Raw genomic sequence first — 22,600 nt, 5'->3', positions numbered from 1 at the left:
CGCAGTTTTTAGACAAAAAGCACTTTATTTAACCAAAAAAAGGGGAGGGGGTTAGGAAAGCACAATGCGCCTGCAGAAAACTATTTTTTCTTATAATTCTTTTTCTTAAAAAAAAAAAAAAGAAAGAAAGAAAGAAAGAAAAAACACAACACAAAGCTTGTAATTTCCAATCACCATTATCAGGCTTTTACAACATCTATAAAGAACGAACAAACATCTGCTTCAAAACTCTACAGGGGGAGAGAGGAGAGAAAGAGACGGCACCCAGCAGACACGGGGAGGTTTTGTTATCATTTATTTGTGAAGTTAAAAACGAGCGATAAAAAGTAAAAACTGCCATACAATTTTTTGTTTTGTTCTCAATTTGTTTTCAGTTTCAATGTCCTCTTGAACAGTTGAAACACAAGACCAGTCCCGGGAGGGGGGGGGGGGGGGGAGGGGGCAGCGGGAGGGGCTGCAGGGGAGCCGAGCGAGGGGGGAGGAAAGAGGAGGAGCAGAGGCCGAGGGGCTCGACTGAGGGGGGAGAAGGGGGGGTCCTGAAATAGCAACACCTGGTCCAAGGAATGTTCCAACTCTAACTAAAAAAAAGAAATAGCAAGAGTGACTTTTTTTCCTTTTTAAAAGTTTATTTTAAAAACACGAAGAGGGCCAAGGGTGGTAGGAAGAAAATGAATTGCTTTCCCCTGAAAGAGGCAGTTTCAGGAAGGGATAAAGATTTTTATATATATATATATAATTTTATAGGTTTTGTTTGCTTTTTGTGTTTTTTATATTTAAATTTTTTTTTTTTTTTTTTGGCAGAGATTTAATTCTATCTTCTATGGCTGGCTCAACATGAAAGATCCCAATTTTGAAAGAAAAAAAGCATGAGACACACAGAATGAGCGAGAGAGTGAGAGCCCAGCATCGCCCAGGGCATGACCTCCAAGCCACTCACAGCGAGGGCGCCCCCAGCACCCCCCACGGCAGCCATCGCTCTCTCGCCAAACAAACGAGGGAAAAAAAAAAAAAAAAAAAAAGAACACAAAAAAGCCCCCAAACAGAACAAAATGGAAAAAAAATAATAAAAGATTTTCACAGATGAAGAAGTTCACATTCATTCGATTCATTGAGCCTGCGGAGAGGGAAGAGATAGGAATCGGTCACTACGGGGAGGGGAGGAAGGGGCGGGAGACTGGGGGGGGCGGTGGCGAGGAGGGGGCCAGGAAGCCCCTCCCCTGAACCTGTGGCGAGCTGTAACTGTCTAGGCAAGTGCTCCGGGGAACTCGGCCGAAGTCAGACTGGCTCCTTGATGGAAGAGGAGGAGGAGAAAGAGTGACATAAAGACCAGGAGGAGAGAAGCGGGGTGGGGTGGGGGGAGGGCGCAGAGACAGAGCGGGGGGGGGGGGGGGGGGGGGGGGGGGGAGAAGGAGAGAAGCGCGCTTGGGGTTTGGGAGGGAGGAGGGGTGCCCTCTGTCCTCAGGAAGGCAGGTGCTCCGGCGCATCACAACATGACAATGTCAGAGATCACGGTGTCCCCACAACACCCCTGTGAGGTAGGTTGGAAGGTGGCGGCGATCGTCATGCCCACTTCACAGACAAAACCGGGACACAGAGGCAGGCGCGAGAGCGGAGGAGGCAGAGCCCGGGCAGGGGGGCAGAGAAGGGGGTGCGGGGGGGGGGGGGGGGCGCCCGGGGGCCGGCCCCCTTGGCAAGCTCCCCGAGTCCCAGCAGAGCCAGGGCTGACCCGCATGGGGGCCGCCTGCAACACACAGTCACTTGGACACGGGGGAAAGACCGTGGGGTTAAAAATAAAAGAATGCCAGGAACAAAACCCAAAAAAGTAACGCGGAGAGGGGAAAACACATCCGTTTTCTTCCCGAGTGGCCAGATTTTGAGTGAGCGAGCGAGCAGCCAGGATGGCGACCGACGTCTGTGCCGCTGGCCTGCCCCCCCACCCCCAGGACTACCCACCAGTTCAACAGTTCCACCTTGTATTGGTTTCGCGCTCTCCCCCAGCATCGCGACAGCGTGACACAGGAACAAGCGGGCCGGCGCAGGGAGGCCTCTTCGTTTAACCTCTGGACCCAGCGCACACTTCCCCAGCTCGTGGGGACTCCCGGAGACCTCTGGCCACACGGCCCCCGCTGCAGGCATCAAGGACACACCCCGCAGGGGAAGGGATTTCCGGCGCTACCCACTAAGGCAGGATGGACGGTGGCCGGGGGTTGGAAGGAAAAAGGAGGAGGAGGAGGGTGGCAATTCCCACTTGCCTGCTGCTGTCCCTGCTGTGTGGGTGGAGGCTGGGGGCCGCCGGGACCTGGAGTCTGTCCGTAGTAAGCGGCCTGCTGTCTGTAATATTCAGCCCAGGCGGCACTGTAGTCTGGCTGGGAGCCTGGGGGTGCTCCCGGACCCCCTCCGGTGGCCACTTGAGCTGCGGGCAAGCAGAGGGTGAGCGAGTGAGGCCGGGAGCTGGAGAACCTGGACCCAGCACTGCCCCGCCCCCAGAGCCCCCAGCAGCTCACCCTGCTTCTTGTAGTACTCCTCCCAGGCCTTCGTGTAGTCCTGTTGTGGCGGTGCTCCGGGCTGCTGGGGCTGCTGGCCTGCAGGAGGGAGGCAGCGGGAGGTCAGAGGACGGACGGCACCAGGACCTGGCTGCCTCTCACCAGCCTCCGGCCTGAGCCCCCGAGGTCGCCCGCACACTCACCAATCTTCTTGTAATACTCTTCCCAGGCCTTAGTGTAGTCCGACTGGCCGGCGGGTGGGGGCTGAGGGGGCTCGCCCTGGGCAGGTGGGGCCGCGGGGGCTGGCGCAGGGCCGGGCACGGGGCCTGGGGGCTGCTGGTAGTAGTGTGAGTAGTAGGCGGCCCAGGCGGCATTGGGGTCTGCGGCGGCTGCAGCTTTATCTGTGGGAGGGCGGCGTGGGCTGAGGGGCGGTGCGGGAGGCCAGCCCTGCCCTCCCCACCCGGGCAGCCACGCCCTGCCCTGCCCCTCATCCGGGCAGCCTACTTACTTGGGTCGTGAGGAGCAGGTGGCTGCCACTGGGGGTAGGTATTGCCCCAGCCCTGGGGTGGGTACTGGTGAGGAGGCGGCCCCCCCGCACTGCAGGACAGAGAAGGGGCGACGGGTGAGCCGGGACTGTCGCTCCACGGGGGCAGGCCCGGCTGGCAGGAAAGGGGCCCAGGCCCAGCCGGCCACAGGCTCCTCGCCCAGGAAAAGGCGAGACGATCAATGCCAAAAGAGACACACTGTGCTGCTCTGGGATGTGAAAGTCCCCCAAAAACAAATGTCCATGAGTTTGCCCGTTAGGTGGGAGACTACAGTCAACATCTGTGCTGTCTATGGAACAGGAGGCTGGGCTGGGCCGTGCCTAGGGCCGAGACTATTAGCACATCTTGATGTGAGTGAAAACGGGGCCCGTGGCTCTTCCTGCCAGCACAGCAGCCCCTGAGCCCCAAATCCCAGGAGACGGAGACCAATACTCACTGCGGGGGAGCCCCAGGTGGCCCCTGGTTGAAAGGCCCGGGGTTGAAGGGCCCCATGGGGCCGGCAGGGCCTGGTCCTCCTGGGCCTGGTCCAACTGGGCAGAGGGGGCCCTGGAGGAAGGAGAAGCAGATGGTCAGTGGAAGGAAGGGGGGGTGGTTGAGAAACAGGAGCCGGGTCCAGGCTCTAAGAAGCCCTCCCGAGCCCACCTCAATCTTTTCCTCAATGAGCTGCTTGGCGTGGTCAATCTGTTGGGGTGAGCCCCGGATGATGAACAATTTGAAATTGGGGTCCCCGTTGGGTGGCAGCTGCCGGGAGATCTCCACAAAGGCGCCTGTCTGCTGGTTTATGGCTTTCACATTTTCGCCACCTGTGGGAGCCACAGGCAGTGAAGGGCGGGCAGGAGAGAACAGGAGAGGAGTGGAGTGCACGTGGGGCGCAGGTGGGGCCTACTCACCTCGGCCGATGACCAGCCCACACTTGTGAGTGGGGATGGAGAAGGTCATCTCTCCACCAGGGGGGCCCCAGTTGCCTTGGCCCCTTCCTCGCCCCCGACCCCCCGGGGGCATGCCAGGACCCCCTGGAGGGCCTGGGGGTCCACTCTGCAAGACAGGGAGGAGAGGGAGTGAACACAGAAAGCCAGCCTGGCCCCTGGACTCCTCTGGTGGGGCCGGGCCAGCCCCCCCTCGGCACCCACCAGCTGTTGGCCGCACACCCCAGTGTCACCTACCCTGAGGCTCTGGAGGAGATCATTGATGATCCGTGCTGCGTGCTCACACCGGTCTGGGGGCCCCATTATGTGAGCTATCTTCTCGGGACCTGTCCCATCATCTGAAGCCGGCACCCACAGAACAGAGATAGATTTTAAGGAAAAGCACAACACCAAGCCCCCATAACACCGCCTCTGCGAGGTAGACATCATGCCAAGCCAGGTGTCAGAAATATCTCGGGCTCAAACTGCCGCTCACCACACTCCCAAGTATTGAGGAGCGGGTGGGAAATGCCGGTGGGCCCACATTTCCAGATGAGAAAACCGACCACTTAGGACAGGGTGGCAGCCGAGGCTTCTTCCTGTTTGGGGCACCCCAGGACTAATAGGTGCCTTTTACTGAGCTAAAAAGGACAATAGACCTCTAAAAGGCAACAGAGCAATCCTTCCTCCCCACAGGCCTGCCACTTGGGAGACTGAGCTGGGGCAGTGATCTGATGTGGTCCAGGCTGCCCCCAGTCAGGATGGGCTACGTGGTAGGGAAGAGGAAAAGGGACAGATCTGGTGACAGAAGACATCGCCTTTGGACTTAGGAAATGTGTTGGGAAGTGTGCCCCTCAGCAACTCTCTCACGTGGCTGTGCCCTCTTCCACTGTGGCGAAGGAGGCACCACAAGGAGGTCCCAACCTCAACAAGGTTCACACCGCAGTGCCAAGGCATCTCAGCGGACTCTCGGAAGAATCCCTAGGACACAGCTGGTGGCACAGTCACCCTCCAGCCAACTCATCTGTTCGGCGAAGCCCCTGACCTTGCTTAAACTGTATCCGCACGCCAGCATCATTCTGGATCTTCTTGATCATCTCTCCGCTCCGGCCAATAACCACCCCGACAGAATGTCTGGGCACCGGCACCTGAGGGAGGGGTGGGGGAGGGTCCAGCTGGGTCCTGTCCCCGCAGCTGTGGCGCCCTCCACCCACAACACCCAGCCCATGGCCCTCCATTATCGGGGGACGCCCGCACTCACGTCAATGCCCCCACCAATCCGGGATCCGTACTCGTTCCGGTCCCCAAAGCCACCCTGGTCACGCTCCCGGAGGATGTCCATCACCATCTCGCAGGCTTGCTGCAAACACACAGGGCACGCTCTACTCCAACACCGTTCCCCCCGGCATCCCACCACCCAAGGGCCCACGGGCCGAGGCTGAGCCCATCAGCGCCCCGCTGAGCTCCTGCCCTGCTGTCCCGAGAGGGAGGAGGAAGGATGGACAGCAACCCCCATTTTCCAGATAGGAAAATGAAAGATCAGAGTTTAGGCCTCTTACTTGTGTCCAGCACTGGGAGGGACAGCCCAGCATGAGAGCGCTCTCGAATACTGCTTCCCCTTTCAATCAAATCCCGAGCCCCATCTGTCGCTCACTTCTCCAGGTGCCCCAACACCCCGGGGTTCTCACCTGCACTTTGTAAGGATCCCCAATGATGCGAAGAGGCTTGTCCACGTTCGTGTTCTGGGAGCCATCTTGAATTAAAATCATCTTCACTCCAGCTCGTTCCTTCACAACCAATGTGGATAGTCAGTGCTGGGCTTTCAAAGGACTTTCTGGGGCTAGTGCACGTGGGTGGGGCAGATATGACCACAAGGGTAAGAGGCTCTGGCAAAGCAGCCGGCGGGGTATGCACACGCAGATGCAGGAAGGAGACTTTCCTGGGACAGGAAGAGCTTCCGTCCCAGCCCTCACCTGCAGCTGCTTAATGGTCTCGCCACCTTTGCCGATGACCAGGCCAGCCTTCCCTGCAGGGATCATGATCTCCTGTACAGTGCCATTCTGGCCGCCGTTGGCATTGTCGTGGAACTGTCCTGGGGGGCCCCCACGACCCCGAGAGACGATGTCATCCAGCATCATCTTTGCTTTCCTGGGAAGGAGAAGACTGGGACTGAGACACCTGAGAGAGTACTGGCCTGACAGCCCCGTCCAGCTCAAAGGGAAGAAGGTGAGTCCGACACGCGTGTCTGGCAAATGACGACGAGGAAGAGGGTCCATCCCCGGGGCTAGGGCTGGGGCCATTCGGGTTGTTTTCCCAGATCTTCGGCGTCAGGGGAATCGAAAATCAGTACAGTCCCCGGCGAGGGCGACACCCCCAACTTTCCAAAGGATGGAGAGACCTTCTGCTTGCTCCCCTCATCACAAGGGCCCAGCAAGGGACTTACTGGACAGACTCCGGGGCTCCTGTCAAGGATACGCTGCGCTCTGGTAGGCCACCGCTGTCTGGAGAAAAGAGACAGGGTCAATGCCTTTCTGAGTCTGTGGACACCGGAGAAAGGCTTTCTATGGAGATGATGAAAGTTGCACTACCAGTGGCCACTTCTGCCACCATTCAGTGGCCTGACAAACCACTACCTTGCCAAACACCTGGGAGGCTGCTCTATGCAAGACCAAGGTCAGGAAGCTCACAGTCCAGGAAAGGCGACAGATCTTTCAGGGACAAAGACGAGACAGAAGGAGATGTCCTGAACCTAGGCCACTTCTGCCACCGTTGAGGACCACACATGCACTCTCCACGGCCTATGAAGCCCACTACGTTAGAGCAAGTCCTCAGACACCCCTGCACAGCAGTCCTTGCCTGGACTTCAAATCTAGGCCTGGCCTCAAAGTCGTTCCCTTGAAGGCACCTCCCTGCTTCACACGTTCTGATTTTCCACCAGGTGCTTAATTCAGATGGTGACTTAACTAATCGCTTAGAGCAGGATCTAAAACAAGACTTTTTTTTTTTTTTTAAAGTAGGCTCCAAACCCAGCATGGAGCCCAATGCGGGGCTTGTACTCCCGACCCTGAGATCAAGACCTGAGCTAAGATCAAGAGTCAGACGCTTTATCAACGGAGCCACCCAGGCACCCCTAGAACAAGACTTCCTATATTCAATTTTCAACTCTCCACCTCAGCCCTCCCCCTGCAAGCGTACAATGGAAGAAACCAAAGGTGCAGCCACACCGCAGGGCACTGTGCTGTACGAGTGGAGACCCTGCCCTGAGCCCAGCACACAGAAAGCACTCGGTGAACACCAACCCATCTCACTTCTGTCCTGTCGGAGTCCAGCCCAACCCCCCACGCCCGTCGTGACACAAGTCTGGCTCTCCTACCTGGAGAGATCTGGACTTTGCAGCCTGAATCCTGCTGGATTTTGTTAATCTGTTCACCTCCTCTGCCAATGACTAGGTGGAGAAAAAGGAAAAAATAGAAAGAATTGGTGAGGGTACCCTAGCGCTGAGAAGACTGTGGCAGGGGTTCCTGGCCTCCCCTCCCCAGAGAGCTCCACCATCCTCCCTGCCCAGAGTGGACAGGTGAGAGCGGAGCAGACTACAGGAGGCCTGCTCAGACCAAAGGCTCTGGGCCAACAGGGGCTCCCAGGGCGCGGTCCCTGACAGGGCGTGATGGGCATCCCACAGTGACCCACTCACTTAGTCCCACCATGCCATCTGGGACCCTGTACTCTTCTGTCATTGAAGTCCTGCAAAGACAGATGGTAACAATCAGTCTCAAGTGGGAAAGTAGACAGGGGGAGAGGAATGGAAGAGACGGGAGAGTCTCCAGGAGAAAAGGCCGCTGGAAGCCAGAGCTCCTAACCTGTTCCTAGGCCACAGCTCCTAACCTGCAGGGTCCTTGGTGCTTCCAGCCTCTGGCCCTGCTTCCCACCAAGGGCGGGCCTAAGCAGAATCCTAAGAGAGTACAGGACCCCCTCTCCCCACAGCAAGCCACTCAACCTCTCGAGGACTCATCTTCCCCATTCGGGCCATGAGAGACTTGGTTGAGGTCAGCGTGGCCCCTGAACTAGTGCTGTTCCACTGATTCAGGACAAGAGCAAACACTCAGACACGTTTACAGAATTCCAATAGTCATTTCAGGTCTCTAGACTCAAAAGAAAAAAGATTTGTAACTTTTTCATGTCCTTTCTCTAGTAAGCCCTTACTATATTTTATGTAATTAAAAAGTGAAACAACGTGGTCCTTCACAAACAATTCTATGTCAGATCCACTGGATTCGTTCTGGGGGGCAAAAAAGTTAAGAACCCCAAGCCCCATCAGCTCTCAGGGCTCAAACATTTGCAGAAAGCGGACAAGAAACCCACGGCCAGCCCCCTGCCCTTCTGGGAAGATGGCTGTCTGCTGAGGGTCTCACCACAGTGCACAGAGACCACCCCTTCCTTCATCATGGCCACGTGCTCCCCTCCCCTCCCTAGGCCCCACACACAGACCAACATAGGAGCAAATGCTGCTCCTCTGCCTCCTGGGCCTCTCTCTGGCCAAGTAGCAGTGGGGACGAGGCCGTAGAACGGTGTACCCCCAGACACAGCTCTCCCCACATCAGCAAGGAAGGCCAGAAGACAGCTGACAGACAAGGAAACAAGCGTTCTCCAAATCGCGACTTACCTGGGGGGAGGATGGATGGGTCCAAGTTGAGAACTGATGGCTGCAGAGAGAAAACCCAAAGCAAAGATTGGCCTGGCTCCTCCTTGGGACCCCGAACACTGCTGGCCCCCTGGCACTCCTGCCTGCGTGAGTGGCTGGAACTTACTAGAGTGCTTCTGAGCCTTCCTGAGCGCTCAAGTGTGATAAGCCCACCTCACATCAGCACACCCACTGACTGTCCCTGCCTCAATCTCTGGGGGCTCTGGGATCCCTAGAGCTCATGGACCCCAGATGACGAATACCTAGAGCCTCCACAAAGGACAGATGCCCTCTGCCTAGAGCTTCCAGCTCCCGACTCCTAAAAATCTCTTAAGACCCTGACACTGCCCTCTGCCTGCATCATCCAATGGACTTACAGTCTCCCTGGGAAGCCAGTTTCTTGCTCTCCGGTTGGTCTGTGAAAGAGAGAGGATGTCAGATGCTGCACCCACCCACCCACAGCTGCCTCAAATCTGATGCTGGTGCCACACGGCCTGGCAAACAACCCCCCCTCCCCCACCCCCACCCCCAGAGCCCAGACAGGAGAGGAGCAGGGACCAACCCCAGAAGAGGGACAGACTTCCATCAGTCCCACCACCAGCACTAAGGGTGAAACAGTCCTTCCGAATGGGAACAAGGATGGCAACACTCGAGTCCAGGGGCAAGGAGGGCCTGGGTGAAAGTCCGGTTTGGGCTGATCCCCACACTGATCACTTTGGCTGCCGTGGGCAGCGCTGCATGCCCTAGGGCCAGCCACACTGCACTTCTGTGGGGCCTCGATAAAACCGTGAGCCTTTCCCAAGCCTACCAGAAGGGGAGGAACAATCTTGAGAACTTACAACTTGGACCTAGTCACAATCTGCTCCTCTCAGCCACCTGATACCCCAGAAAGGCAGCCCGAAACAAAAAGAATGAACAAAGCTGGGGTTGCTGAGGTTTTAAAAGACCAAATGGCAGTGGGCTTCCCCCTGACTCTGAGCCAAACAAAGGCTACCCCCAGGCCTTCCTCCCAGCAGGTAGTTACAGTTACCTCCATCTTCTAACTGCCTCTTTTGGCCCCCAAAACCAAAATCAGGAGTGCTGTTATTCACTGTGGTAGCAGCATCGCCTCCAATTTTGGCTGCGATCTAGAAACAAAATTGTAAGCACACAAGATTACCACCAAAACCCAACCTTCCCTGGTGCTCGGCTCAACTTCTCGGAACCTACCCAAGGACTCAGCGTTCAAGAGTCATCCAGGAATTTCAAAACTCCCTTTCTGGATGAGATTTGTACCTACGCTGTTCGTGATCCGACGGGCAAGCCACACTGATCTGCTCTCGAGAGGGTCCCCAGGTTGCCTCCACGAGGGAACCAGGGAAACAGAACGTGTGACTGTAGCGCCACTCTTCTGAGATGTTAAAGAGCACAACTTTCCTTTATCTCCCTCACCCTCAAAATCTTTGTATCTGTTGAACAAACTGTAGGGACGTTTTTGCTTAAAGGCATCTGAAACCTTCGTTCCACCAAAACAAAAGACCCTCTTGGGGCACACATGTTACATCTTAGACACGTGAAGAACAACTTCAAACAAGCATGATCCAACAAACTTAAAACCAGAGTCCGTTTGTGGGATTATCACAAGTTTTCCAAAGAAACACAAACCAGGAGCTAAGCTGAGGATCTATCTTCCACCTCTCCCCATTTTTTTTTTTTTTAACACTTGGGAGCCAAAGCTCTTAGGATGAAGACTTTTTCCTATTAACTCGCCCCGTTACAACTGCTTCTCAGTTAAAGCGCTTGGGTGGGCGTCCAGATTAAGTGCACATTAGAACCCTACCTGTCCCATCTCACAGGTGAGAAAGCCACAGACCACACTGGGCGGGGAACAGGGCGTTCACCTAACGGGACCTCCCACTCTGCCCTGGAGGCACTGAACAACCCAGGGAAAGCACTCTTGAGGGAATGCACTCAGTCGGCCCCCAGCTGGTCGGCTTCCCGGGAGGGCGGCAAAGTTCTCCCATTCTACAGGCCTCCTTCCCTCCAGGACGTGGGGAGGCCGCAAATGGAGCCGGGGAGGTCAGTCACACCAGCATGTGACACCTCCACGTTACCATCACGCCTCAAAACACAGTGGTGGGACCCTCCCCCCTTTCCAAAAGAGGCAGACCACGCTTTCAAGGCACCGGAAGCATCAAAAAGAGCCAGCCCCAATGCCTACCCTCCCCATTTCGCCTAAGTGCTCGGCCGCTCTGATAGCAGAAGGGTCCCTCTTCCACTTTCCAGGCTGAAGAGGAAGAGCTGTTTTCCTCTCGAAGTCCCTTCTTCCCAGGGAGCAGACAAAAATGCGACTGGGCTGGGGGCAAACAGGGCCCTCTACCCTGATGAGGGCAACGCAAGACCGTCCCCCGGGGAAGGTGGACACTTTGCTTCCAGGAGAGGGGAGCACGCCCTCGGGTGTCCTAAGAGGAGGGCTCCCTAAGTGAGTCCCCGCTTTCCGGAGCCCCTTGAACATCCAGGGGCCACTCCTGGCGAGCCCCCGGACGCCCCATGCCCCTGCAGGGGGTCACCCGCTGGGGGCCACGGGAGACACCCCGAGCCGCCCTGGCCCCCGCCTACCGCCCCACGTGACCCCGCGGCGGCCTCGCCCCCCCCACCCGCGACCCCGCGCGCGCGCGCGTGACCCCGCCCCCTCCCCCGCCCGCGCGCGCCCCTCAGGCCCGCGGCCTCCTCACCTGGCGGGCCCGCTGCACGGCGTCGGCGAAGGCGTCCTTGCGGATCCCCGGGCCTCCCCCGCCGGGCGGCTGGGAGGGACCCCCGGCCGACCCCCCGCCCGGACCGCCGCCGCCGGGGCCGCCGCCGCCCCGGTCCCCCGCGCCCGGCGGGCCCGGCGGAGGGCCTCCCCCGGCGCCTCCCGCTCCCCCGGCTCCCCCGCCGCCGCCGGCGGGCGGCGGCGGCCCGGGCGGGGGTCCTCCTGTGCTGTAGTCCGACATGGCGCGGCGGGGCCGGGCCTGGCGCGGAGGCTGAAGCTGAGGAGGAGGCGGCGGCGGCGGCGGCTCAACGCGGGAACAAGGCCTCGCTCCACACGGCCGCGGAGCACTCTGGGAACCCAGCGGCTGGGAAGACGACGAGGGGGGAGAGGGACGCCCCCTCCCGCCGCCGGCGTGACGGACGGCGCAGCCAGGCCAATGGGAGGCGGCCGCCGCTCCTGGGACACCAATCGCGGGCTCCGGAGGCGAGCGGCCAATCGGAGTGCCGCGAGAGGCAGTGGGCGGGAGGCGCCGCGTGACCGACAGCTCTCGTAGGCAGTGGGCTGCCGGCTGCCGGTCCTGGGCGGGCAAATCGAGGAGACCCGAAAGGGCAGGAGGCCCAATGAAGCGGGAGTTCCAGAACTACCGGGCGACTTCAGAGCCGGATTGACGGCTCCAGAGAGTCAAGTGGACGGGAAGGAAGGGACTGACGAAAGGCCCCTTTCAACAGGCTGGGCGGGCGCCAGGTGAGATAATCGTGCACGCAAGCCAATGAGGACACGCGGGAGGCGGTTCTTGTCAAGATTGGCAGTCGATTTAACCCAATTCCTGACGAGTTCTGGGTGACGAGCTTAGGTTTGGACTGGATTGCTTTCCCCGTTAACCAGAATCCTTTTCTAGCCTTGATTTCTAAGCCAATGGCTGGGTGGTGGGGGTGGTGCAAGGTGACAGACACCGCTGCAGACAAATGGCAGTGAAGGCAGTAAAGGTGCCCAGTTTTGGTGGGAGCCAGTGGAAGCGCAGCTGCATTGGGGCGGAGCCGGCCACCCAGACGACGAGAGGCGATTGGCGGTAGCAGGAGTGAATGGCAGTCGACGTGGGTAGTGCCGACCGGCTGCGGGAATTCGGGCCTGACGTCTGAGTTAGCGCCCCTGGAGCCTGACTGGGTAGGCCGAACACATGGCCTGCTCGAGGTCTTGGAGATCGGTGCTTCCGGGGGTGGGGTGGCCCGAGAGTAGGAGGGAACCCAGGGATCCCCTGTATCCCTTCACTTCAACACCCAGGATTCTAGAGCTCCCACTTCTCTTCCAGGATTGAATGAAACCAGTTCCCCTCCAGAATGCAAGGGTCTAGAGCCGTTGGTTCTCTCCTAGGACCCTAATGCCACACCCCACACCCGCTTCACATAAGGTCTGGGATCTCAGCTACAAGCTCCCGTCCTAGGTACTCAATTTCTCTCCTGAACCCAGGTATCAGGTAGCTTTACAATTCCTATTCAGGTGCAAGGGGTCCAAGATATCCAGCCCCCACTCCGGGCCCCCGGGATCCCAGGTACCTGGCTTCCACTTTTGGACCTAGATATCTGAAGCGACCAGCTCCCTCTTAGACCTAGGCTATTCCAGGTCCCCAACTCATCTCCTGGTACCAAGGATTCCTAGTCCCCTCCTAGACCCAGAGATTCCAGACACCCAGCTCCTCTCTTGGACCCAGGTATCCCAGACCCATCCAGCAGAAACCGTCTCTTTATTTCAGATAGTCTCCTTGTCCACCATGTCACCCTGAAGCCAGGACAAGCCATAACGGGCCAAATTGGAGTCCAGACTAGTCCCAGCCTGCACCCTGGGGAGGGGTCCCCAAGAATCTTCTGACCCAGGCCCCCAGACTGCTTCTCCTGACAAAACTGCCCCACCCCCCTCGGGCCTCAGCCTGGAGGGCTCTTTGGGCCAGGGGCACTGGACCCTCCTGTCCATTTCTGCCCAGGGTGTGTCGACTAGACGGTGTCTATACGCCCAGGGTTTTCTTCATGGCCTCATACACCACATAGCTGATGCCACCTGCTGGCAACACCTTCAGTAAGGTGGGAGTCATGCCTCGGTACAGCCCAGGCCAACCCTGCTGGGCCAGGATCCGCCGGAAGATTCCACACATGCTGGGGTTTGATCCCTTCACGGTGTCTGTGGAAACAGGGGAAAGCTTAGAGTTGATCCAGTCTCCTGGGGGGCTAGAATGTTGCGGGGTGGGTGAAGCCAGGGGCAGAGGTGTGGGGGTCAGTTGGGAAGGAGTCTGGAAGGCTTTTAGAGGAAATTGGTCACTTTGGGGAGAGTGAGAAGATCAACTCAGGCAGTTTTAAGGACTTGTTTTTAGGAGCATCCTAAAAAACATTCAGGCTTATTTGGGAGGGAGCTCCTGAGATCTCCCAGAGACTTGGCAAGCGTGCTAAGGGGTAGTTTGGGGATATTTTTAAGATTAGGGTAGTGAACTGAGGACCTGTTTGGATGTTTGTGGATTGGTTCAGGGGCTGAGAGTCCATTTGGGGAAGCCACATTTGGGGAGTATCCAGGTTAGTGGGGGCAGTGGTTATGACATCTTCCTATGACATTGGGACATCTAAGAGTCAGATTTAGCAAATTTAGGAACTTCAGGAATTTTGACTTTTGGAGCCAATAAGAGCTGGGTCTGTTTTGAAGAAGCTGGGGGGACATTTTGGGGGAAACTATGACTGGAGGCCAGTATGGGGGCCTGGGTCATGTTTGGGGACATTTGTGGGGGTCAGTTGAACTAAGTGAACTAAAATGTTCGTTTTAGTGGTTTGTAGGTTAATTTCAGGGCTGGGATCAGATTTGGGGGTGAGTCTTGGTGGGTTCACAGGTCAGCATAGTTGGCCAGGATCAGATGTGGAGAGTTTGGGAGTCAGTTTCAGGGGATGAGAAAGTTCAGAGTCAAGGCCGAGGGGAGGGGCATGTCCAGTGGCTAGTGGCGCTAGTCTGACCTTGGGCCTGCATCCTGGTGCGCACCAGAGTCAGCGGGTAACTGGCCATCTGGCCACAGGTCGTGGACAGCGTCACAGATGACAGACTGACCAGGCCACTAGGATTCTCCATGTCCCTGCCTGACTTCAGCCAGAAACACCTGAGCGTCTGCGAAAGAAAGGAGTCAGGAGGATGTTCACGACGGGCCTGGGTCCATACCACTCCTGGCCCTCCCCGCCCCGGGGTGGGGGACCCACACCTCGTAGACGGCCAGGTCGGTGCAGGCATAGGGGATGATCCCAAGCATGTTGGGCAGGTAGCCGCGGTATAGGGCACGGGTGCCCTCCCGCTCCAGGATCTGCCACGCACAGTCCAGCAGCCCCTTGTACTGGCCGGTCCGGCGCAGGGTCAGCCGCGTCTTCAGCACCTGGGGAGCGGGAGGAGGGAGGTGGCTTACCTGAATGTGCCCATTGACCCTCAGCAGCGGCTGTTGTCTCCATCCTACAGCTGAAGAAGCTGAAGCTCAGAAGTGCACAGAGCTGAGTTTCAAAGCCAGAGCCATCCAACCCCTTGGCCCGTGTGTCATCTTGAGCCAGGGTTCAGAAGCTCAAGTGCTGACGGAGGTCGGGCGGCTAACGGAAGCGATGTGGACCGAGTGGAGGCTGTGGCCGCTTACCCCTAGCGGCAGCCAGACATAATGCCATGGGAATGCAGAGCCCAGGTGGCCAGATTTGCCAGTTTTCCAAGAGAAGCCAGACATGGGGATTTGTATGAAATGCCCCGACATCAAGATGTTGGCCACTCCACAATTGCACACCAAGTGCAGTAGGCAGGATTCTAAGGTGGTCCTCAAGCGGTTCCCACCCCCTGATGTGTATGCCCCCCCACCCCCCCCGACCTTGATAATGTGCTAGACTTGTAAATAGGATTGGGTATCACTCCCCTTGACAAGTTACATGACATGGTGAAAGTGAAGGGATTTTGCAGATGTGATGGAGGTCCTTAAGCAGTTGGCTTTAAGTGAAACGGCACAAATTGTGCTGGGTGGGCCTGACCAAATCAGGTGAGCCTTTTATTTTATTTTATTTTATTAAATTTTTTTAATGTTTATTTACTTTTGAGACAGAGAGAGACAGAGCATGAACAGGGGAGGGGCAGAGAGAGAGGGAGACACAGAATCTGAAATGGGCTCCAGGCTCTGAGCTGTCAGCACAGAGCCTGACGCGGGGCTCGAACTTACGGACTGTGAGATCATGACCTGAGCCGAAGTCGGACGCTTAACCGACTGAGCCACCCAGGCGCCCCAGGTGAGCCTTTTAAAGGAGTCTGCTGCCAGAGACAGAAGAAATCAGAGAGATTTGGGAGCATCCCAGACACACTTCAGTTCGTCTTAAACAAGCAGGCTGTTGTGGAGCGGACCACATGGCAGGGAACAGTGGGTGGCCTCTAGGAGCTGAGGACCTCAGTCCTACAACCATAAGAAACTGAATCCTGCCGGGGTGCTGGTACCTCAGTGGGTTAAGCTTCTGACTTTGGTTCAGTTTACAATCTCACAGTTCATGAGTTCGAGCCCCATGTCAGGCTCTGTGCTGAGAGCTCGGAGCCTGGAGCCTGCTTCAAATTCTAGGTCTCTCTCTCTCTCTCTCTCTCTGCCCCTCCCCCACTTGTGCACTTGTGAGCTCTCTCTCTTAAAAAAAAAAAAAGAAGGAAAGAAAGAAAGAAAAGGAAAGGAAAGGAAAGAAAAAACGGAGTCCTGCCAATGACCAGGAATCTTGTCCAAAGACCCAGACCTCTCATGGGTTCATTGTTGCCCAACCAGCACCTTGATTTCAGCCTGATGGGACCCTGAACAGAAAACCCAACTAGCTGGGCACCTGGGTGGCTCTGTCTCTGCCCCTCCCCCACTTGTGCTGTGTGTGTCTCAAAAATAAAAATAAAAACATTTAAAAAAAGAAAAGACCTGAATAGCCAGTGCCCGGGTATGACCCACAGAGAAACATAATAAATCTGTATCATTTGAGGCCACTGAGTCTGTGGCAGTTTGTTAGGTAGCAACAGCACACAAATATCCTGGAGGAAATTTAACTAGTCAAGGGCAAGAATTATATGGAAAAAAAAATTTTTTTTTTTAAAGACCGTTAAAGCACATAAAAGGAGACGTGAACAAATGGAAATGTTTTCCATTGCTAAAAAATACCAATAGGTGACTTTGTTTTCTGAACTAGACAAGTTACTCCTAAAGTTTATATGGGAGACCCAACGGGAATGACCTGATAAAGAAGAGAAAGGATGGGGCGGTGGTGAGAAACCATAAGATCAAGCCTCAAAAATTAAAGACAGTAGGTAAAGCTACAGGGGTGCCTGGCTGGCTCAGTTGGGGGGAGCACGCAACTCTTGAGCTCAGGGTCGTGAGTTTAAGACCCACGTTGGGTGTAGAGATCACTTAAGATAAGTTAATAAAATAAAGAAATGGAGGCAAAACTATATCAACAGTAAAATGATTGGTGGTTTCCTGGGATTCAGGAGGGAAGCAGGAAGGGGTGAGTCAGTGGAACACAGAGGATCTTTCGGGCAGTGGAACGACTCTGTATGACCCTGTAGTGGCAGATACATGTCATTATACATTTGTACAAACTCATAGAACATACAACACAAGGAGCAAACCTAATGGCAACTACGGGCTTTAGTAATAATGTATCTATATCAGCTCATCGATTGCAACAAATGTACCACCCCGGGCGCGATGTTAATAGCAGACATTTTGTACATGCGGAGAGAGGTATAAGGGACCTCTGTACTTCCTGCTCAATTTTTCTGTAAATCTAAAACTGCTGTACAAAAATAAAATCTTAATTGTCACCCCCCACCCACCCACCCACCCAAAGAAAGAAAAAAAGACATGAGTGTGTGGACAGACCCTCCTGAGCAAGGAGACGAAAGCCAAAATTACACCCAAACACATACAGTTTAGTAAATTACACAGGTGGCATCTTGGGTCATTGAAGAGAAAAGGAGGGGACCCATCCAGTAAATAGACGTGGGGAGCATCTGGAATAAAGGTTTGACACACACCTCCTAGGAAGGAGAGGAGGAGGGGAAGAGGGAGATAAGAAGGAGGAAAAGTAGTAGCCACCGGCAGCTGGTTTCCGCCTTGTTTCTTCTTCCACGAGGTATTCGCTTACCTCCATGGGGTTGATGAGCGTCTGGGAGGTGGCCACAGCCAGGGAGCCGGCAAGGAGCCGTTCCTGAATGGGTGGGGACCCGTGCACGCCGCAGAAGTAATTCTTACACTGGGGGAGGAGAGAGGAGCAGGAGAGAGCCGCTCACCATCTTCCTAGCTGGACCCCACCCTGGGTCTGGGGCCAGAGGGTGCAGGTGTGTCTTGGGTAGGGATCTGGGCTTGTGAGGGGTGTCAGACAGTTGTGGGTCGAAGGGTGGGGCTGGAGAAAGCAGGCCGTCCCTGCCCACCTGTTCAAAGACAGAGAACTTGATGGCATACTCGGGGGCAATCTTGAGGACGTTGATGCCATTGCCCCGCCACAAGGAGCGGAAGCCCCCCTCCTGGACCATGCTTCGGAGCCCCCCCAGCAGGTTCATGAAGTTAGCCTTGGAGGAGTAGACCTGCGGGGAGGGAGGCCCCCGGCCCTGTGAGGATCACCCCCCCCCCCGCCCTGATCTCCCCCTCCATCCCAGCTTGGAGCTCAACCCCATCCTGTCCCCACTCTGTCCCTGGCCAGCCCCACAGTTCTGTGACGCAGCACACACACCCGGAGGCCCATCTCCTCATCTTCCTCTCCTCGCCAGGCCCAGTTTGCCTTCAAGGCCATCCGAAGACCCTATCCCCAATTCCCTTACCCCCAGTTCAACCTGTCCATGGCACTGCTCTCTCAGTTCCTCCAACCCCAGTTCGTGCCGCCTCCACATTGGCTCCCGCTCTACCCTCGCTCTTCTCTCCATTCAGCCTTCTCCTGACTCCAACCCTCGTCCCGGCCCCACCCTCACCCCCAACCTGATCTCCATCATCTCTCTCCCTCTGGCTCTCTCCTCTCCACCTCCGTCCAACCCCACCCCGAGGGCTCCCGCGCTGCACTCTACGCTCACCTGCATATACACCTTGGCTCGGTCCAGAGGGGCCGTGCCAGTGCGGGATACCGCGCCTGCCATGGCTCCTGAGAGCAGAAACTTCCAGAGGGCCCCCTCGCTATCCACTTCGAGGACATCCACGGGGACCATCAGCTGCTCTCCTGTGTCCAGCACCTGCAGGGCAGACCCAGCTCCCACCCACACTATGAGCCAGGTTGGAGCTCTTTCCTCGAATCTCCAGAAAGCCCTCCAGGTGAAAGGCCCACCCCGGTCCCCACTGCTTCAAGGTGGGGCTGCAGGTCCGCTCGGAGGGGAGTGGGTCATGCAGAGGGGGCAGGCAGCATGGCCTTCTAGCCCAGCGGCCAGGCTGGGGCGGGGGGGGTTGGTGCTGGTAGACCTACAGTTCCCAAACTCACCTGCTGTGATGGGAGATGCTCCAGGTCATTTTCACGGACATGCCCAAACACATACCCATACACGTGTGTACAGCCCGGGTTCCGGGATGGGGGCGGGGGTGGGCTTGGAGGTGGGGCTTTGGTGAGTAAGGCCTTGACCCTCTTAAACAGGGTCTGGACCCTCAAGCAAGGCTTCTGAGCCCCCTCGGGTCGGGCTCCCATGCAGCTGGAGGGTTAGGACGCCCAGATTCAAAACCCAGCAAGCATGTGGGAGAGCCACCTTGTCAATTTGGGTACCAGAGCATGATGAGGTCACAGAGGCCCTTGTGACCTCACTGGATATGGTGGGTAGAATGAGGGTGTCCCCCACAAAATGCCCACATCCAAATCCCTCTAAACCCATGAACTTTTCATGTTACAAGGCAAAGGGGAAAGTAAATTTGCTGGAGGAATTAGGGTCGCTAACCAACCAGCTGATGAGACGGAGAGATTATTCTGGATCGACTGCATGGGTCCAGTCTGACCTCCTGAGTCCTTAAACAGTGAAGAGGGAAGTACAGCATTCGGTGTTCAAAGGATTCAGTGTAAGAAAGACTCGACCGAGCTTTGCTGGCGTTGCAGGTGGGGGAGGCATCCGCCAGCCCCGAGTGCGGGCAGACCCTCCTCGAAGCTGGAAAAGGCCAGGAAGCAGATTCTCCCCTGGAGTCTCCAGAAGGAGCTTGACTTTGGCCCCGTGAGATTCATGTCAGACCTCTGACCTCTAGAACAATAAACTTGTGTTGCTTGAAGCCACCAAGTTTGTGGTCATTTGTTAGAGCAGCCGTAGGAAACTAACACACTGGGTTTCGTTGCCATGGCAATGGGAGACAGGAGTGAGGGAGAATGGGAAGGTTCTGGAGTTCTGGGAGGGAGAGACACAGTTGGTCCCCAAAATAAGACAGGCCGTAGGGTTGGAGGCAGCCCGGGTTTGAATCCCATCTAGGACAACTCTTGCTGTGTGTGACCTTGGGATACTCGCTTTACTTCTCTCGAGTTTCAGTTTCTGCATTTGTAAATCGGAAGTAATGCTAAGCCCTACCGCATGGAGTCAATGGGGTCTAAGGAGTCTTCAGGGGGAGAACACCCATCCTCCAAGTGGTTTGGTTCAAAAATCTTTTTTTTTTTAATTTTTTTTTCAACGTTTATTTATTTTTGGGAGAGAGAGAGACAGAGCATGAACGGGGGAGGGGCAGAGAGAGAGGGAGACACAGAATCGGAAACAGGCTCCAGGCTCTGAGCCATCAGCCCAGAGCCCGACGCGGGGCTCGAACTCCCGGACCGCGAGATCGTGACCTGGCTGAAGTCGGACGCTTAACCGACTGCGCCACCCAGGCGCCCCTTGGTTCAAAAATCTTGATGTCATCCGTGATTCCTCCCTCTCTCTCATGCGCACGCTGTCAGCAAATCCTGGCTTAACCTTTAACATACACCCAGAATCTGGATGCTTCTAACCACGTCTCGGGCCTCCACACTGGTCCAGCCCCATGATGGGTCCCCCGGACAGGTGCCGTCATGGCCACTCTGATCCCTCTCACTCTCACCCTCCAGTCTGTCCTCCCCACAGTGGCCACCAGAGGACACCAGTGAGCACCTGAGTCCCGTCCTGCCCTCTGCCCACAGCCCTCCAGGGCTCCCACCACCCCAGGTAGAAGCCCAAGTCCTCCCTGAGGCCCACCACACCCTGCACAACCTGTCCTGCCCCCTCTGCCCTCCCTCCCTCCCTCCCTCCCTCTTTCCCCCTTGCCCACTCTGCTTCAGCCCCACGGGCCTCCTTCCTCTTCCTCCAACACGCCAGGCATGGTGCTGCCCCAGGGCCCTTGCACTGGCTCTCTTCTCTGCCTAGAATGCTGTTTTCCTAGACATCGCCATGCTGCCTCCCTCTCTGTCTTTAAATCCTTATGCAAACATCTCCTTCTCCCTGATGCTGCCTCTGACCACCCTATTTAAAATTTAAACTCTGCCCTGTAGGATTTCATATCCCCCTTCCCTCCTTTGTTGGTATCTGTAGCACCTTTGTTTCCCACATGGCTACATAGTCACTCACGTGTGTTATCATTGTTTGTCACTCCCCACTGGAATGTGGGGTCTACGAGAGCAATGGTGGTTGTCTGTTTCACTCACTTCCGTGTCCCATGTCCAAAACTTGGTCTGGCACCAAGTAAGGGTCCGGCAAGTAGATGGTGAATAGGTGAAGAAGATAACACATCCAAGAGCTTAGCACACTTGCTCAATAAATGTAAGTTCTTTTCCCTCTAAAGATGTTAGTTGAAGCACCTCTTATTTTGGGGAGACATAGAAAGAGAAAAAGCAGTCTTTCTGGTGTCACACTGCATATCAGCAGGGCCTCCTAACTCCCAACCAGCGTAATGGGATGCAAGAACGTGAACAAGAAAACAGACGTTAACGGACCCGATTCAATCAAATCAAAGTGGTAATACTCGATGCTGGTGTGACTGAAGTAAAACTAGTAATGCTCATTCTTTGTTGGTGGCTGCGTCTATCGCATACGAGTGTTCTGGTGGCATGATCCTGAAATAGTCCTAGCCTTTGGCCCAGCGATCCTGCTTCTGGGCATTGATCCTCAGTACATAATTTAAAGGAAGTAAAAGTACAACATAGCCAGGTTTCATTTCTTAGTTGAGTGTGTGGAAAATCATGTCTATGTATGTGTACGTGTATCGGTTAGCTACAGCTGCATGACAAAGTACCCCAACTGTAGCAGCTTAAAACACAGAGAAGATGGTTATCTGCAGTGCCTTTTATAATCTCTTCTTGGTAGTAACATACTATCACTGCTGTTGGATCCTCTTGGTCATACAGACTCTCCTTGGTTCAGTGAGAGAGGGGACTACCCAAGAATGTGAGTTCTAGGAGGAAGAGATCCTTGGGGAACATCTTGGTTTTTTTGGTTTGCTTGTTTTTTGTTTTTCCTTTTTTTTTTTTTTAACGTATATTCATTTTTGAGAGACAAAGACAGAGCGTGAGCGGGGGAGGGGCAGAGAGAGAGGGAGACACAGAATCTGAAGCAGGCTCCAGGCTCCGGGCTGTCAGCACAGAGCCCGACGTGGGGCTCGAACTCATGGACTGCGAGATCATGACCTGAGCTGAAGTTGGATGCTTAAATGACTGAGCCACCCAGGCACCCTGGGAACATCTCGGAGGGTGACTATCATGGTCCACATAGGGAAAAGGTTGGTAATTTAAAAAATTTCTTTAATGTTTATTTTTGAGAGACAGAGACAGAGTGCAAGTGGGGGAGGGCCAGAGAGAGAGGGAGACACAGAATCTGAAACAGGCCCCAGGCTCTGAGCTGTCAGCACAAAGCCTGACGCGGGGCTCGAACTCACGATCTGAGCCGAAGTTGGACTCTTAACCGATTGAGCCACCCAGGTGCCCCACGTTTGGTCACTTAAAGACAGGCAGAAATTGGACTGAGTCTACAGGCTGAGGAACAGTGCCAGCGACTGACAAAAGCTGGAAGAGGCAAGAAGGATCCTCCCCTAAAGTCTCTTCAGAGGGATCATGGCCCTCCTGACCCTCTGATTTCAGACTTCTAGACTTCAGAACGGGGCAGACAATAAATTCCTGTTGTTTCTTATTCACGATATAGCCCAAAGTGGAAGCAACCCAGTGTCTCTCGTTGGATGAAGGGTAAACAGGATGTGGTCCATCCATACAACGAAATAGTGTTCAGCCTGAAAAAGGAAGGACATCCCGGCACCTGTTACATCGTGGATGGACCCTGAGGACACTGTGCTCAGTGAGAAAAGCCAG

The 22,600-nt window shown here is 55.7% G+C and overlaps 2 protein-coding genes across 3 annotated transcripts; both read right to left on the bottom strand.

The window, feature by feature from the left end:
• Positions 1 to 278: 278 nt before the first annotated feature.
• On the bottom strand, positions 279 to 11,681 carry KHSRP (KH-type splicing regulatory protein). Of its 2 annotated transcripts, XM_053220005.1 has the most exons (20): positions 11,326 to 11,681; positions 9,642 to 9,738; positions 8,989 to 9,027; positions 8,594 to 8,633; positions 7,625 to 7,674; positions 7,307 to 7,378; positions 6,377 to 6,434; positions 5,907 to 6,081; positions 5,622 to 5,720; positions 5,195 to 5,293; positions 4,979 to 5,081; positions 4,192 to 4,292; positions 3,919 to 4,063; positions 3,671 to 3,831; positions 3,465 to 3,574; positions 2,992 to 3,080; positions 2,687 to 2,884; positions 2,505 to 2,582; positions 2,253 to 2,413; positions 279 to 1,114 (listed from the first exon to the last, which is right to left on the bottom strand). In XM_053220005.1, the coding sequence occupies exons 1-20, from the start codon at positions 11,581 to 11,583 to the stop codon at positions 1,106 to 1,108; spliced, it is 2,142 nt and encodes a 713-aa protein (XP_053075980.1). In that variant the 5' UTR covers positions 11,584 to 11,681; the 3' UTR covers positions 279 to 1,105. The 2 variants fall into 2 exon arrangements, with proteins under 2 accessions (XP_053075980.1, XP_053075979.1); XM_053220004.1 differs by having other exon boundaries at positions 279 to 2,413; positions 11,326 to 11,679.
• A 1,372-nt stretch (positions 11,682 to 13,053) lies between these two features.
• Positions 13,054 to 19,936, bottom strand: SLC25A41 (solute carrier family 25 member 41). The gene is made up of 7 exons (XM_015072813.3): positions 18,809 to 19,936; positions 18,411 to 18,566; positions 17,778 to 17,930; positions 17,492 to 17,599; positions 14,569 to 14,736; positions 14,330 to 14,477; positions 13,054 to 13,514 (listed from the first exon to the last, which is right to left on the bottom strand). Exons 1-7 carry the CDS (start codon positions 19,007 to 19,009, stop codon positions 13,342 to 13,344), a joined length of 1,107 nt encoding a protein of 368 aa, XP_014928299.2. The 5' UTR covers positions 19,010 to 19,936; the 3' UTR covers positions 13,054 to 13,341.
• Positions 19,937 to 22,600: the final 2,664 nt, after the last annotated feature.

The sequence above is a fragment of the Acinonyx jubatus genome, chromosome A2 (assembly GCF_027475565.1).
Source record: "Acinonyx jubatus isolate Ajub_Pintada_27869175 chromosome A2, VMU_Ajub_asm_v1.0, whole genome shotgun sequence".
In the NCBI taxonomy this organism is placed as follows: domain Eukaryota; kingdom Metazoa; phylum Chordata; class Mammalia; order Carnivora; family Felidae; genus Acinonyx; species Acinonyx jubatus.
The sequence above is the reverse complement of the archived record's forward strand: the minus strand, read 5'-3'. Positions and strand labels throughout refer to the sequence as shown.